The sequence below is a fragment of the Carlito syrichta genome, unplaced genomic scaffold (genome assembly GCF_000164805.1).
Source record: "Carlito syrichta isolate Samal-C Ts95f unplaced genomic scaffold, Tarsius_syrichta-2.0.1 Scaffold310483, whole genome shotgun sequence".
Classification (NCBI taxonomy): Eukaryota; Metazoa; Chordata; class Mammalia; order Primates; family Tarsiidae; genus Carlito; species Carlito syrichta.
This window is the reverse complement of record NW_007254579.1, coordinates 57,809-72,950: the sequence shown is the minus strand read 5'-3', so window position 1 is coordinate 72,950 and position 15,142 is coordinate 57,809. Positions and strand designations below refer to the sequence as shown.

The window sequence follows — 15,142 nt, the reverse complement described above, 5'->3', positions numbered from 1 at the left end:
CAGCTGGTCTTCCTGTGTTTGATTTTGCTCCCTTTCTTGTCCCTTTCCCCAACACACCCAGCATGTTTTTTTTTTTTTTTCTTGCCACCAGAGTCATCTCTCTCAACAGATATCTGATCATGCCCTCCTAATTGCATGATTCTTTTTTGGCTTTCAAAATACTACAGAATGAAGTGTAGATTTATTAATTTGGTATAAATTCCTTTGTATGCTGGGCTTTATAATTGTTGAACAATACTTTCCTAGTTTAGGTTTCAGTCATTTTAAACTTAATAGATCTTATACTATCTTCACACTCCCTCTTCCCTTCATGCTTGTGTGTGTGTTGCTCCTTCTACACAACTTTAATCTTTCAAGATCTCTCTACCATTTAGCAAAACCTTCCCTTGTACCTCCACACACGTGGGTGCTCATTGCTTTGTGTTCTCATTGAACTTAGAACAAACTCCCCTTATCCTATGTTGACTGCCAAGTTCATCTCTACACTATGGGTTCCTTGAGAGCATGTGGCATGTCATTTCATGTGTTATCATTGCCTTCATTTAGTGCCTGGCATACAATGGGCACACAATAAAAAATGAAGTCAACAAATAGCCCAGCTCTGTGCTAGGTAGTATCCAATGTCAGAAAAATAAATACACAAGAAAAATAAACTACATGGTGCTTACCCTTAATGAATGTATACTCTAATAGGGCAAATAAGATACAAATAGATAACAAGAATATAGAACTATGATAGAGTTACTACACTGGGTCATGGGAGCCTTGAATAAGAGAACCCCTTGTGCTTTAGAAAGACCACAAAAGAAGGTCAGCAGGAGCTGAACCACCCTGATCCCTCTCAGCCCTGCCTGCATCTGAATCTGAAAAGGCTCCCTTTGTGTGCCAAAGCAAACCCCATTGCCACAGTCTAGGCTCTTCACAGACTGACTGGCACACATGTTGCCTGGGATAATTCCTTTTTAAATTTTAAAAAGACCATTAGATTAATGCTTCCCACAAGATTTTAGCATTCTTCCTTGTTGCTTTATTCTGAGTTAGATGGCATCCTGAACACTTCAGAAATATGGCAACTTATTAAGTCACCCAGATATGCTAACCAAGAGAAACTCACCATACAAAAAAGAACTAGTTAAAAGTCAAGTACTTAGGGGTCCTCCAACACACCCCAGCCCAATGCAGGTGAGGAGCTTAGTCTAACTGCCTCTCGCAGAGTTATTAGCCCACAACAGAACACAAGGTCTGTACTGCACTTGAATAATGAAAGTGTATTTGATAGTCAAAATGTGATATTTCTCATAAAATTGTGGGAAGCTAAAAATCTAGAATCTAGAAATTATGTATTATAGGAGACAAGGAAGTGTCTGAATGGGACATAAGGAGCAATTCATCAAGGACAGATGGATTGTTTGAACCTTTTATTCAAACACCTTAGAAGGGACCAGGCAGTACTCATTGGCCTATGACCAGAAGCTCTAAATGCAGAAACAGGGAAAAGCTGTCTGTAGTGAGCAGGCAACGCAGTGGGGAGCTACTTGGTACAGACACAGACTAAAGGAATGCTGCAAAAACATTTGTTGATAACTGCCTCAAGCTGGCAAGTGGTATTCTGTGAGTTTCCCCCATCTTTATTCATCTTCCTGTGGTTAATGTTTTATAACAACTTATGCTTCAACACATTCTTTCACATTTTAATCTTAAAATTATAACATGCTATGGTAACATGTTTATTAGCAGAAAAGAGTAACATCGTATTTTTGGCTTTTCATTCTTTCCATGAATTATAAAGCATCATGAGTGATGTCTCAAAGCATCTATTCTTAAACTTAGGTTAATTGCTTTCATGGAAGGATGTGTTTTGTTGTTGTTGTTTCTTTATATGCTTAATTTTTTTATTTAAAATGACTCTTGAAAAACAAATATACCATAGAAAACTATCTTTATTCAGTCATCTGTTTTCATGTCTAATCTAGGTGTCTTAAAAGAAAAGACAATATTTCTTTTATATATTTCATGTGGTACCTAGAACATTGTAGGCACTTGATATAGGTACTCATTTCATTAAAAGCTACTCATAAAGATAAAACTAGGCCTCCTTCTGCCTAATAAATAAAATCCCAGATAAATGAAAGGAAATGTTCTTACAAAATGAATTAAATATGCATTGAAAAATAAGCCCTGCATTGATATTGCAAACAAATGATTTAGGCTTTTTTTTTTTTTTTTTTTTTGGTGTTTAATTGCAAATTACTATACTTTCACAGATCTTTTATTTCAAAAAAGGAAGCAATCTTCTTTAAGTAACTGGCCAGGCCAAGTAGAGTGTTCCCACATAAAATCCCAGCACTTTGAGAGGTGTAAGCAGGAGAAAATTTGATGCCAGGTGTTCAAGACCAGTTTGGGCAACATAGTCAGACTCTGTCTCTACAAAAAAAAAAAGAAATTTTTAAAAAATTAGCCTGATATGGTGTGGCTACTCAGGAGGTTGAGACAGAAGATTGCTTAAGCCCAAGAGGTTGAGACTATAGTCATCTATGGTGGTACCACTTCACTCCAGTTCGGGCAACAAAGTGAGACTCTATCTCTAAAATTAAATAAATATCACTGTACTGACTGATACATCCATGGCATTTTCCCAAAAAGAAAGAGACTTATAACATATAAATATAAACCATAATTCATGAGTTTGGTGATTGTTCCTTCAAACTAGGAACACCAGCCAGCAGTCTAGTCGAAAGAATTATTCACATAGCCATCCAGTGCTGAGGAGCTATACAATTAATGTTAGCATATATTCAGTCATTCAGACAAATTGTTCACCTTATGCACAGTGCAGAGACAGAAGTCTTACTATGTTGCCCAAACTGGTCTGGAACACCTGGCATCAAATGTTCCTCCTGTTTATACCTCTCAAAGTACTGGGATTATGTGTGGGAACCACTCTGCTTGGCCTGGCCATTTACTTAAAGAAGGTTGCTTCCTTTTTTGCTTGGCATATATCCAAAAAGGCATATTGTTGTAGGATACATCTCATTTATGTGCCTAAATCCATCAAATTAGCCAGATAATTTATAACATTTCTACTCCATTCTTATTCTATGAGCTTCATCTCTTCTAAAGAGATATAGCTCCTAAAACCTCTGTATCTCTGTAACACTTCTCCTAGCATTTGGGATCAGAATTGGTTAAAATATTTATAGAAAGAGAAATAGAGAAAGAAAGAGAAGAATGAACTACAATGCATTGAATTATTAAATAAGACGTAGAGAAGCCATTGTTATCTATACAGGAAACTGCCCAAATTTTAAACAATACACCCAAACAAAACCCATCAGCTTCTTTCACTGCAACTAAGTTAAAGAGCAAAGCAATGTAGCTATGAAATAAGACATAAAGAAGATACCGTGACATTAGTTTGACCCAGCCATAAAGCCTCTGAATTACTGAGCCCTCAGTCCCCTGACAAAATATAAAAAGCATCAGTTTAACCCTATGCAAATGTTAGATTGAAGATTCATGCGAATTATAGTCTTTTGGCTTATGGGATCTTAACAAACTTTTCCATTTATTACCCTTCCCTTATCAAGTTTTTTAGATCTCTGTACAAATATAGTAGTGCTCAACAGGAGTATCATGACTCAGAAAGAAACCTATTTACCAAGAAAGTGCAGTGACTAAGTTCTAGAAGTTCAAAACATGTATCTTTCTAATTGGGGGTGGGGGATGGGAGGGTGGGAAGTTAATTCTTTCATCGTTACTGCTTCGGTTAAAAAAGAAAACAAAACAGGTTTGTCTTAAGCAGAAAGGAACATGTTGATATTCTAGGAGTTGTAGAACTGTAGGAAAAAAAAAAAAGAACCAAATCGGGTTAGGAACACAAAATCTCTTTCCACCCACCTAACCACCCCTTTTTATCCAAATTTTACATGAGTTTAAGCTCAGATCCTTATTCTTAAATTTGACAAATTTATGCAGCCTACTTGAAGGCTTAACAAGTTTGCTTTTATAGCAAACAATGGATGCTATTTAGTTGCCTGTAAAAAAAAATTCATTCCCATATTTATACCTAATTTCTACAAGAGTTCTTTTTATTGGTTTCCAGCTATGTTTATAGAGACATTGGAACAATAATTGATATGATTGAAGTCAAAGAGGTGAAAGAAGATTTGTCACTTTGAACCCAAAATTTCCTTTCCAGCAGGATACTTGTTTTCCAATCATTACATCAACCAAGTATTTTCAGAATCACCATCAATTTACTATTTACGTATTTTTTCAATATATATCTAAATTATTTCTTGTACTTATGCATCTATCTTTGTCTTACAAAGTAGGCCCGATATTATAATGAGCACATCAATGCTTTACAAGTAAAGGAAATAGAAACTTGACTACTTCAAGCAATTAATAAGTCTTTCTCCAAATAACTTTTATAATCACAATTGAACTTAAAGGTCTTTTCTGTTTTGCACTAGCTCATTTTCCCACCAAAACTTGTTTGAGTTCCAGAATAAAAGTTTTCATAAAATATTTTTCAAGGCAAAGATTTATTTTTGTGTGATTTGTAAACATGAGTTATATTTTATTTTTTAAGGCTTAAAAATAGATTAACAATGATTTCCAAGTTCAGACACCTATGAGGCATGTTTTATTCAAGTCTTTCTTAATCATTGGAGACAATATCCAAGGAGAAATACGTAACCTCACTAGCAGGAATGAAAAAGCAACCTTCAACAAAATGAAATTTTACACAAGTGGATGCATTTGCCTTGATTTAACCTTTATGTTTTTCCTAATCATGAACCATTTTGTTTCAAGTTAAAATTTCATTAACTATAAATCTATGCTGTCACTAAATTATAAGACATAATTTATTCTAAGAAATTATTTTAGTCAATATGCTTTTTTAAAAAGAACGGATGAAATAAAACTAAGAAACTCATTCACATTTTATTCATGCTTCTTCTCCACTCTAATACTCCCAAAGTAGTGAACAAAAATGACAAAAATCAGAATAAAACTATGTATTTTACCCTTTATTACCAAATAATTCTGAACTTCTTGGTGTTCCCTGCTATTTTAAATATATATATATAATATGCTAAATATGCATATGATTGAGATTGTACTTTAGCCAGATTTTGACAAAATAGACTCCATTTTTTAAAAAAGGATGTGATAAAGAAAAAAAAGGAGGAAATAATCCTGACATTGTTGTTCTGTTTTTCAATACATCACAAGCTTTTGTTTGCACCTGTTTCACTTTTGTTTAAAAGTAAAAAGCAGTGTTACAGCACATAAACCAGGGTGTTGATGCTGTGGGAGGAGACTTAAAACAGAGTAAGGAAATCTTCAGAAACAATATCCTGTCACAGAAAAGAACAGAACTCTCTTACCTATGAGCCAGGTAGTTTCCAAGAGAAATGGTGAGGGACATTTAGGAAACCCAGGACCTGAGGATGCTATGCCCAGCATGCTTGCTCCTCGCACAGGAGACTAAACAATCTCTTGATGTCTAGGGTGACAGTCTGTTGTCTTAGAGCAGTTTAAGAAGCCGCTCTGGTAGCGAGGGGTGTAGGTGTGTTCCACTACACTGAATGAAATAAAGCTAAAAATATGTTTAGTGTCTGATAAGAACGCCAGTTTTCTCAGGCTCTCATTTAACGTCGGACTTTCTGTTTTGCTTTTAAAGAAAAATGTTTTACAAGGGCAGCATGAAGCGGACAAAATCTGGAGCAAAGAAGGATTTTATGCTGTTGTCATTTTTCTCAGCATCTTTGTTATTATAGTAACGTGTTTGATGGTAAGTTTGCTTCTTTGTGTACTTTATCCTTTGCTGAACCCACTGCTTAATATTATTGGATACATTGCAATTTGAGTGAATGCTAAAATGACTTGGGTAGCAGAAGTAAGACTGTGATCCTGTTAGATTAGATATATTTCATATTTGACAGCAAAGCGGTTGCTAAAGGAAAGCCTATGGAATTATGGATGCTGACCTGAATAATAAGACTGTAATTGCAATGAAGTTCTTAGTAACTTGATCAACCCTGAGAATAAAGCTTTAGAAAGTGATTTACTGAGGCCACTGAAGCCCTCAAAGTCATTAAAGTCTCATGGGCACACTTTGGGCTTACTTTATTTCCTCTTTTATATCATCTTTATGGGACTCAGGAAAAATTTTAAAAAGAGATATGTCTTTGGGGCAAGCTTAGTCCCTTAGGGAATGGTTGATTTCCTTATTTTTAAAGGTCCTTGAAAGCATTCTGTGAAAAGGAGATGATTATAGCCTCAGAGGCTAAATTAGGTTAGACTACCTACTAATTTTTTTAGGTGGATAAATAGTATGAAAATATTAATCTAAATATTGCAGTAGCTCTGTGACAATGTGTAGCCTTTGGACACATATTCCTAATTTTAAAAATTGAGCCCAAAATAAACCTAACCCACTAAATTAGGCAATGCTGTTTGGTATTGTATGAGTTAATAGTTACCTTTTCAGTAGCATAAGTTTTTTGTTTTGTTTTTTTTTAAACGCTTAAAAATTTCATGATGTGTGTAATATTCAAAGTTTACAAATGGATTTTAATGTTTTTTCTTGTGCGCTGTGTTCTTTTTAATTTTGCATACTCTAAAAAATACATTTTTTAGTTTTTAAATACCCCCTAAGACATTCTGCTCCTTATTCTACCCACAATCAAGTGCTGCTAAGCATTTTACTGGATTTTGTTCATTTGTGCTCCCCCTGCTGTGCTCCCTTTTTCTGTTGGAAAGATTAGGGCTCAGTCTGGAAAGAAAGAGACCTCATGGGTCTAAATTTGAAGAATATAAAACAAATAAGGCCCTAAATAGGGTAGAGTCGGGCATGTTTCCTAGAGTCCAAAATATAGGAAGTAGCAAGAATATCCTGAAGCTTCTGTCATAATGAATTCAGAGGCATCTCCAATGTGTTGGGTATTCAGAAAGAAAATTTCTAAAAATTGTGACTCAATAAACAAGAGAATAATTTCATAAACAAGTAAGAAAATGAATTGTTATATTTTAGATGGTTGAATTAAGGGAAAAAATAATGAGAGAAGGTTGGAGGTTTTATGGACATTGTGGCACAGACTTCTGGACATTTCTTACTGTTTTAAAGGGTATGGTTCCTTGTTATGGTCAATTGCACTTGAAACTGTGGTTCTTCTTTCTTTAAAACAGGAAATCTCAAGGGCTGTTCTCTCTCTTGTCAGTCACAATTGGGGTGTTTTTCTGCTTCACAGATGAAAAAAGATGGAGATAGAAAGGGGTAGAGGGTAATAAAAATGGAGACTGTTCAAGGGATAAATGGATGTAATTCAGAAGAGCAAAGGCTAAGATAAAAGGAAGGAGGTGGGGAAACAGATCCGTCCCTACCCTCTGAGTAGTACAGGGCAGGAGAGACAGAGCAGAGCTTGCTATGAACATATAGGATACATTCCAGAGTCTGCATTTCTAACTCAGCAACCACTTGGGGCCAGAGCATGACTCAAAGGAGTATTTCAAAGGTATAGCTGATTGCTCTCTCGGGTTAGTCAGTAGATTCATCCATTCATTCAATCAACATATTTCTGCAGAGTATCCACTGTGGGCTTATTTGTTGTTGGCACAGTGAGCAAAGGAGAAAACTAGACAGATAAGGTCCCTGTTCTCTTGAAGTCTTTTTTATAGAAGGGTGACACAGACAATAATTAAGTCAAAGTGAGGCCCAAACTTTACCTGTACAATGACTATTTGTATATCTAACCCTGAATTGTACTCCATATCTTTAAAATAAAACAAAATAATCAAATAGTGAATAAAAAATAAAAACTATAGAGACAGTGAAAAGATAGTGGCTGCCAGAGCTTGGTGGGGGACGGGAGGTGGCTGGTGGTGGGAATGATGAGGTAGAAGACAGCAGATTTTAGGGCAGTGAACTATTTTGTATTCTATGATGGAGACTACATGACATTATGGATTTATCAAAATCCACAGAATGCACAACACAGACTGAGTCCTAATATACCCTGTGGACTTTAGTTAATAATAATACATCAATATTGGTTCACCAGTTGTAACAACTGAACTACACTAACGCAAGATGTAAGTCATAGGGGAAACTGCAGAGGTAGGGGAGATGGGCATATGGGAACTAGGTACTTTCAGCTCCATTTTTATGTAAACCTAAAACTGCACTCAAAAGATAGTGTATTAATTTAAAAAAAAAAACTAAATAGTGATAATTGCCACAAAGAAGGTAACATCATAATGAGTGAGTGGAGCAGAACAACCTGACGCGTTTGAGACCAATAGATGAAAATGTGGGAAAAGGACTCCCCCACCTCACCCAGCGGAGAGTACAGTGGGTGGAACGAGAATAAGCTTAGCCTGTTCAGGATCAAGGGGAAGGAGGAAACTGAGTGTTTTAGTCAGAGTCTTGATGTGATCCGCTGTGTGTGTTTAAAAGATCACATTCTCTGCTGATGGAGAGTAGTTAGGGACAGAGGATGGGATGAATTGTGGGAAGAGGAGGAACCTTCTAGAGGCTTCCACAATAATCTGATGAAGAAGATGTTGTGGCCAAAACAGGTAGTGAAGAGAGAGAAGTGAAGAATTGGGATCTATTTGAAGGTAGAACTGACAGGACTTGCTGTGTTCTCATTCTCAAGGAGAAGGAAAAAAGTTAAGGATAACTCCCAGATTATCTGGCTTGAGTGCCTGTGTTCCCATTTTCTGGGAGAGAAATATGTTGGGGTAGGGACTAGTGTATTCAGATAGTTCTTGAATAAATGAAAGGAGAAATTAAGATGATCGATTTCAAACACTATCTTAAATTTTCATATGAAAGAGTCACTTAAAAAAGTAACAGGGGAACCAGCAGCACACAGACAGGAAATTGATATTTGTAGGAAAATAAATACTACCGAACAGGATTAAGATGAAGCTAAGTTTATCTGATGCAATTCACCACAGAGAAATTAAGAGTTCGCATTTAGGGGAATGTCAAGTGTGATTCTCTAAAACAAGCTCATCTGTATAAGTGTTCAAATATTTTTAATAATTACCTTGATTTAAAGTAAGGTTTTTGCTGGGATCTCTCAGTAAAAGTTGTGTGATTCTGAAAGACATACTTCCGATTCTGTTTCCTATAGTTTTGTTGATTCCTTGGCAAAGAGAAGATGTAACTCAGAATTTTCCTATAACATCCATTATATTTATGAAAGATCAAGTGCTGCTGTTTGCATCCAGCCTTCCTACATACCATAGAAAGGAAAAGCATGTGGTTTTATTATGAAATTATATAACTAAATTACTGTCATGGAGGGTTGCATGTACTGTATAACAATAACATGAGATCCGGCAAAAATTTTGAAATGTGGCATATTGTTTACTTTCCTTAAAATATTTTTTTTAAAGTTTCCAGGCATAAAATTAGACAGGCATGACATTTTCAAATATGTGACTTATTTAGTACCTCACAAATGTGAATGTAGAGTGGGTGGAGCAACAAATAGACAAATACAATTTTCCAAGAAAAAATGTGTGGGCAACTTCCAAACCATTCAGTCTGTTTTAGATGAAGGAAACTTATTACTGAGAAGAATTACTTCTTAAACTTGAACCAGTAATAGAAAGAACACCAGTTATCATCTAAATTAAACCTTCAAACGCACCTATAGGTTTATAACAACTGCAAAGACATTTATGCAGTGTAGGTCGAGATATCTACAGGCCAGATTGCTTCTGGAAAGTTTTAGAAATCATATAAAACAGCTGTTTGGGTCAATAAAAGCACTGGCCTGTTAGATCCATAGGACAGCCTGTGTTGCAAAGAGCCTCTCTAGTCTGGTAGCTGAAGCAAGAAAGCCTATATCAAACCATCTGCTGTAGCCCAAGCATTACACAGTAAATACATGTCAAAAGTGGACATAAATAGCCACACTTTTTAACTTGTTGTCTATAATCCCTAGGGACTAAGAGAAACAAGACTATATTTTTAGCTGGAATCATTGGTTATGGAATCATTTCCAAAGTAAGCATATATCTCAAACTAATTTTCATCTTTTTTCTGTATTAAGAAGAATTCAACCCTCTTAATAATAGCAATAGCAACAATAGTAATAATTCTTTTTTATTTATTGCACACTTATTGGTACTTAAACTGATACTAAATTGACTGTCTGGTACTAAACAATATATTTTGGTTTTCTAATTTTACTAATGAGAGAAACCAAGATTTAGAAAAGGTAAGAGACTTGACCAAAAACATGCAAGGAATAGGCATTTGGTATGTGGTGGGGGAGGGTGATAAGAGAGGGGAGGAATTCAAACCCAAGGCTGTCTGGATAGAAAGTTTGGACTGAAATTCTTTATCAGGATTTTTTGATTCTACAAGGGAATCACACTTTGATTTCTTTTAGTCCGATCACTCTGTCTTGTGGATAGCTATTTCTGGCCACAAATGGGTCCAGTAACAGTTGAGAATGGCTACACTTATCAAAGCCATTCCACCCAGGCAGAACTGATTAATGGGTGCCACACCATTCCTGTGTGCCATGGGCACACCTCTATTTTTGCACTTAGTACTTTGGACTGGACATAATGTTTGCACATCTGTCTCTTCTGGAGTCTGTCAGTTTCTTGAGGACAGAGTTCTGTGCTACCTTTGTATCCATGTAATTTTATTTATGGAGCGTAGTACGGGTTGATTCATGTTTATTCAAAGAAAAGAATGAATGAGCTCTTTGAGAGCTAGCTGTAAATACTATAAAGAACAAATGCTACAGACTGTTGGTTGGTGGCATCACTTTAAAATTCGAACATATTTTAATCCAAACAGAATGCTTCGTGCTACTTATGAGATATTTTAATGAAAATTATAAACTGCAAACAAATTGCATAGGATTTTTTTTTTTTTTTTTTTTAGCTTTCTCCCATTGCTGTTTCTCTGGTTCACTTGTTCCCACTATTGTGTTTTTCTCTTGCTATCGTGTTTGACTTGTAGGTTACTCTCATTCTATAATACTTTCTCTTTTCCTTTTTCAAATGACTTTATCCATCATTCAAATATGCTTCTAAAGATAAAGGGAAAATGTTGACTTGCCATTGCTATAGTAAGTCATTAGATTGAGTTTTAAATACAGCATGCATTTACAGAGAGAAATATGCATATGCTGTATTCCAGACCTCAATCTGTGCAGAAAAATCTCTGACACACCTTTCCAGAGATTTTGGGAAAGAGGTTTTAGAGAAGGATATGAGGATTTGGAAGAAACAGTAGCGTTGAATGATCACATGTCTAGAAGTGAGAAAACCTGGATTTTAGATTTTATTTCCAACCTTCCCTAAATCATGCAAATACTCTGGGCTTAAATATGAAATGAGGAGATGATACCAGATGATTTTAAAGATTCCTTGAACCACTTCCCGGCAGCAGCACTAGTGGTATTTTGAACTGATTATTATTTATGTTGGGGTGGTGGTCTTTCCTATGCTTTGTAGGGTATTTTACAGAACCCCAACCTCTGCTCACTAGATGCCAGTAGCACTCCTTCTCTTTTCCCTCCCCCCCTCCAAATATGATGACCAAAATTATCTCCAGACATTGCCAAATATCCCCTGAAGGGCAAGATCCCTGCCAGTTGGGAATCACTGCCTGATAGCTTAATTTCATGATCACTTTCCTATTACTAAATACAAGCTTCTTCAATTTTTTCCACATTTTTCCCAACAGCCCAATGTCGAGTATTTTAGACAGTGACTTAAACACATTACACATTCCCCAGGTCTGCATTCCCTTAATTAAAGATGTAGAAATCAGAGACAGGTTGAAAAGTTGACCTCTAACCAGAGATGAAGTAAACAGATGACTGACTGTAAAATATGTTACAAAGGTTCCTCATCAAAAATATAAGCTTGTGAATGATAAGGAAGGACTTTGGACTAGACCTTGTTTCACACTATTATAATCATAAAAGTGACCTGTCAAGAACAATTGAGAAGGTTAACATTACCTTGGCTTTCTCATTTTCATTGTTGAAATATGTTTCTCTAAAATTCAAAGGTAAATGAGGCAAGCAAATGTTCTGATATACATATATATTTAGACATGAAGAGCTTAGAATGTGCAATATATGCATTATCTTCTTCTACTAAATGTATTTTTGTCAAGATGCAGATATATATGTCTCCTTCATTCGGGAAAATAACTTGCTTGCAATTAAAAAAAAAAAGAAACTATTCAATCTTAAATCCCATTGTCTCATCATTCAATACCAATCAGATGATACATATATTATAAGCTTAAGATATATGTATCATTTAATTGGTATTCTTCCAGTGTGGGTTTTGTTTTTATACTACGAGTGTCATGGAGACTGAAAAACATTAAGTTAAAAACCTTGGGCACTGTGCACCTGATAAAGCCATTCATCTTCAGTTTTTTTCTATCCAGTAGCTTAAAAAACATAATTTCCTTGTTTGAAAGTAATTATGATAAAGATAAGAAGGCTTGTCACTTAGTATTAGACATGGTCTTTTCTTACTCAGTAATATTTGTCATGTGAATATTCTAAATCTCTTATTTTTCAAAATTTAAGATTTAGCTTTACCCTACTAGAGTCAATAAATACTACCATTATAAAAGTTTCCAGGTTATGAGGAAACGAATGGACATAAAAGATAGTAAGTTTTCTCCTTCCTTCCCTGGCAGTTCAATGTATAATATGCATTTCTCGTTATACTCATAGGTGCATAGTTTTTTTCCTTAGGGAGACTTCCTTGCAATCTACAAAAAGCACACTCTCAAATTTAGTGGTCTTGAAACCCATTGGTGAGAATCAGACCTGTCGCAGATGTGGTTTCATAGTCAATCTTAAGAATGGTGGTGTGAGGAAGAACAGCAGCAGAAGTGTACAAGGGTGGTGGAAAATGCTTAGGACTACAAGTCAGAACTGCTTTAGGGTTAGGCTCTGCCCCAACTAATTGTTGGCTTCCTGCAAGCCCATTGTTCAGAGAGACCTGTTTCCTCCATGTGCAATGAGGTCAGAAAGATCTCTAATGACCATTCTCACTCAAATTCTTTCTATCTCTAATTTAAAAGTAGTTCAGTGTACATTCACCCTTATTTTTCTACCTCTCTTAGCCTTCTTTCTTGTTACTTCAATTTAGGATGTTGGATCTGAGATTTAGTTTAGTTTCATGCTTTGTTTAAGTAATTTTAAAACTTTTTATATTACAATTTCTAGCTCTTTAGTTTTTAATCTTGAATTATCTTGTTCATGATTGTGAGTATATCCTTAAGTAAATTTTTTTTCAGAAAGAGACATGGGTAATATAGTTTTGTAGACTTTGTATATTTGAGAAATTCTTCTTGTTGGCTTTATGTACATGAACATCAATTTGTCTAGGTATAAAATCCATGCATCCTTTGAAATATACTTTTATTCCCAAAGTGATGAGAATTACTCCTTTTCTTCTCACATTTACTCTTCATTCAATTGACATACGTGGATTTGAGGATTTTTTTTAACCTAAAACCTTTTCTGATTCCATATCTCTAAGTTCTGTAGGAACAGAAGGCATCTATTTTGCTCACAGCAAAATATTCTCTACCTTTCATAGCACATGACACAAAGTAGGCAAGGAAAAATCACTTTGAATGACTTCCTTCTCTTTCATTTAATCTGGTTTATCATTTACAATGACTCTCTCTGACTTCCATGTCCTATCTTTTCTCTTGTTTTCATACTCATCTCCTTATTCTTTCTTTCTACGTTTCATGCACTCTCTCAAGTTTGACGTCTGTGAGTACCACTGATTTTATTTTCTGCACTGTCGGTTCCGTTTTTTATTGCTTGCAAAGAAGACTTACATCCTGCTACTGAGTTTTCAGTTGTTTAGATTCTTTTTTTAAATCTCAGTCTATCTTTTCGTCTTAGATTGTTGTGCTTCTTATTTTATCTTGATTCTTTCTGATAATTGTATTTTGCTAAACAGACTTTATTTTCCCAATATTATTTTAAGAATACTAGGCAAATATTTTCTAAAACTGAACTGAAACAAATTCTCAAACGTATTTATTTCCTCCATAATTTCAGACAAATTCTTCTCTAATTTTCTTTCTAATTTTCTGTTTATAATCCTGCTACAAGAAATAAATATATATTCATATACACATATATTTAGATTGTATCTTTCCAGGAAATTTGAAATATCGAGATTACTAGAATTTAAAGGAATTTTGAAGTGGTAAATATAATTGCAAAGTTCCAGAAAAGCCAAAAATAATACTCATTCAGCTCATAGATTCCAGAAATTAAACAGGGGAGTTCAATTGGCTTAAAACTTCCTCAGATGCAGGTGTCATCACTGCTGTATGCCTTCAGATAATTGCAGGTAGTGAGTTAAGTGACATTTTTATGGGAATTAAGACTTAAGAAAAGACCTGAGAAAAGACTTGAAGAAATACCAGGATATCTAGTTTCCTCAGGAATTGGAATAGAGGCACCAGCATTAAAAAAAAAAAAAAAAAATAGAAAGGGCTATAAAAAGGAAAGCCTAAGGGCACAAATTAGAAATTTTACTACTTTGCTCATCTCACAATTTGGTCTGTGGAATGGCTCAGCAAAATCAGTCCAATTCTTTTAAAAGTGAAAATCCTATAATTTGTGCATTGAGTTAGTCATACCAAAAGAAACTCTGAGAATGAAAGTAATCCTTTTGCTTTTTTCTACATGCATTAAAAATGAAGGGAAAGAAAATTAGGATTGCCCAAATTATTATTTGACAGATGCCCTAAATTTAATTTTGTTAAGTGTTTACCTGACACTCAAGTTGATGTATGATTAATGGAATATTTACCAACATAAGAAATTATAATTTATAGCATAACTATTCTTTTATCAATCATTTGCAAGACTTCTTCCCTCTATGCCAGACTAGATTAGATCTCTGCTTCTATAAATGTCATATGTCTGTGTTTCATGGCTGTTCCTTCTATAAGCCTACCATTTCAGTCATCTCAAGTAAGAATTCCCGTGTGATCAAACTAATATTGCTTTTGAATATGTCTGTGAGGAACAGATTTCATGTACACAAATATTTGTTATATATGTGCAACACAACTAGAAATACCAACATA

General features: G+C 35.0%; 1 protein-coding gene across 1 annotated transcript in view; it reads left to right on the top strand.

Annotated features, from left to right (window-relative positions):
- Positions 1–15,142, top strand: part of LOC103270852 (receptor-type tyrosine-protein phosphatase R) — a 57,738-nt gene that overhangs the window by 23,204 nt on the left and 19,392 nt on the right. Inside the window, exon 4 of the mRNA XM_008068355.2 lies at positions 5,693–5,803. Coding sequence (XP_008066546.2) covers positions 5,693–5,803 — 111 coding nt within the window. The remainder of the gene's footprint in view (positions 1–5,692; positions 5,804–15,142) is intronic.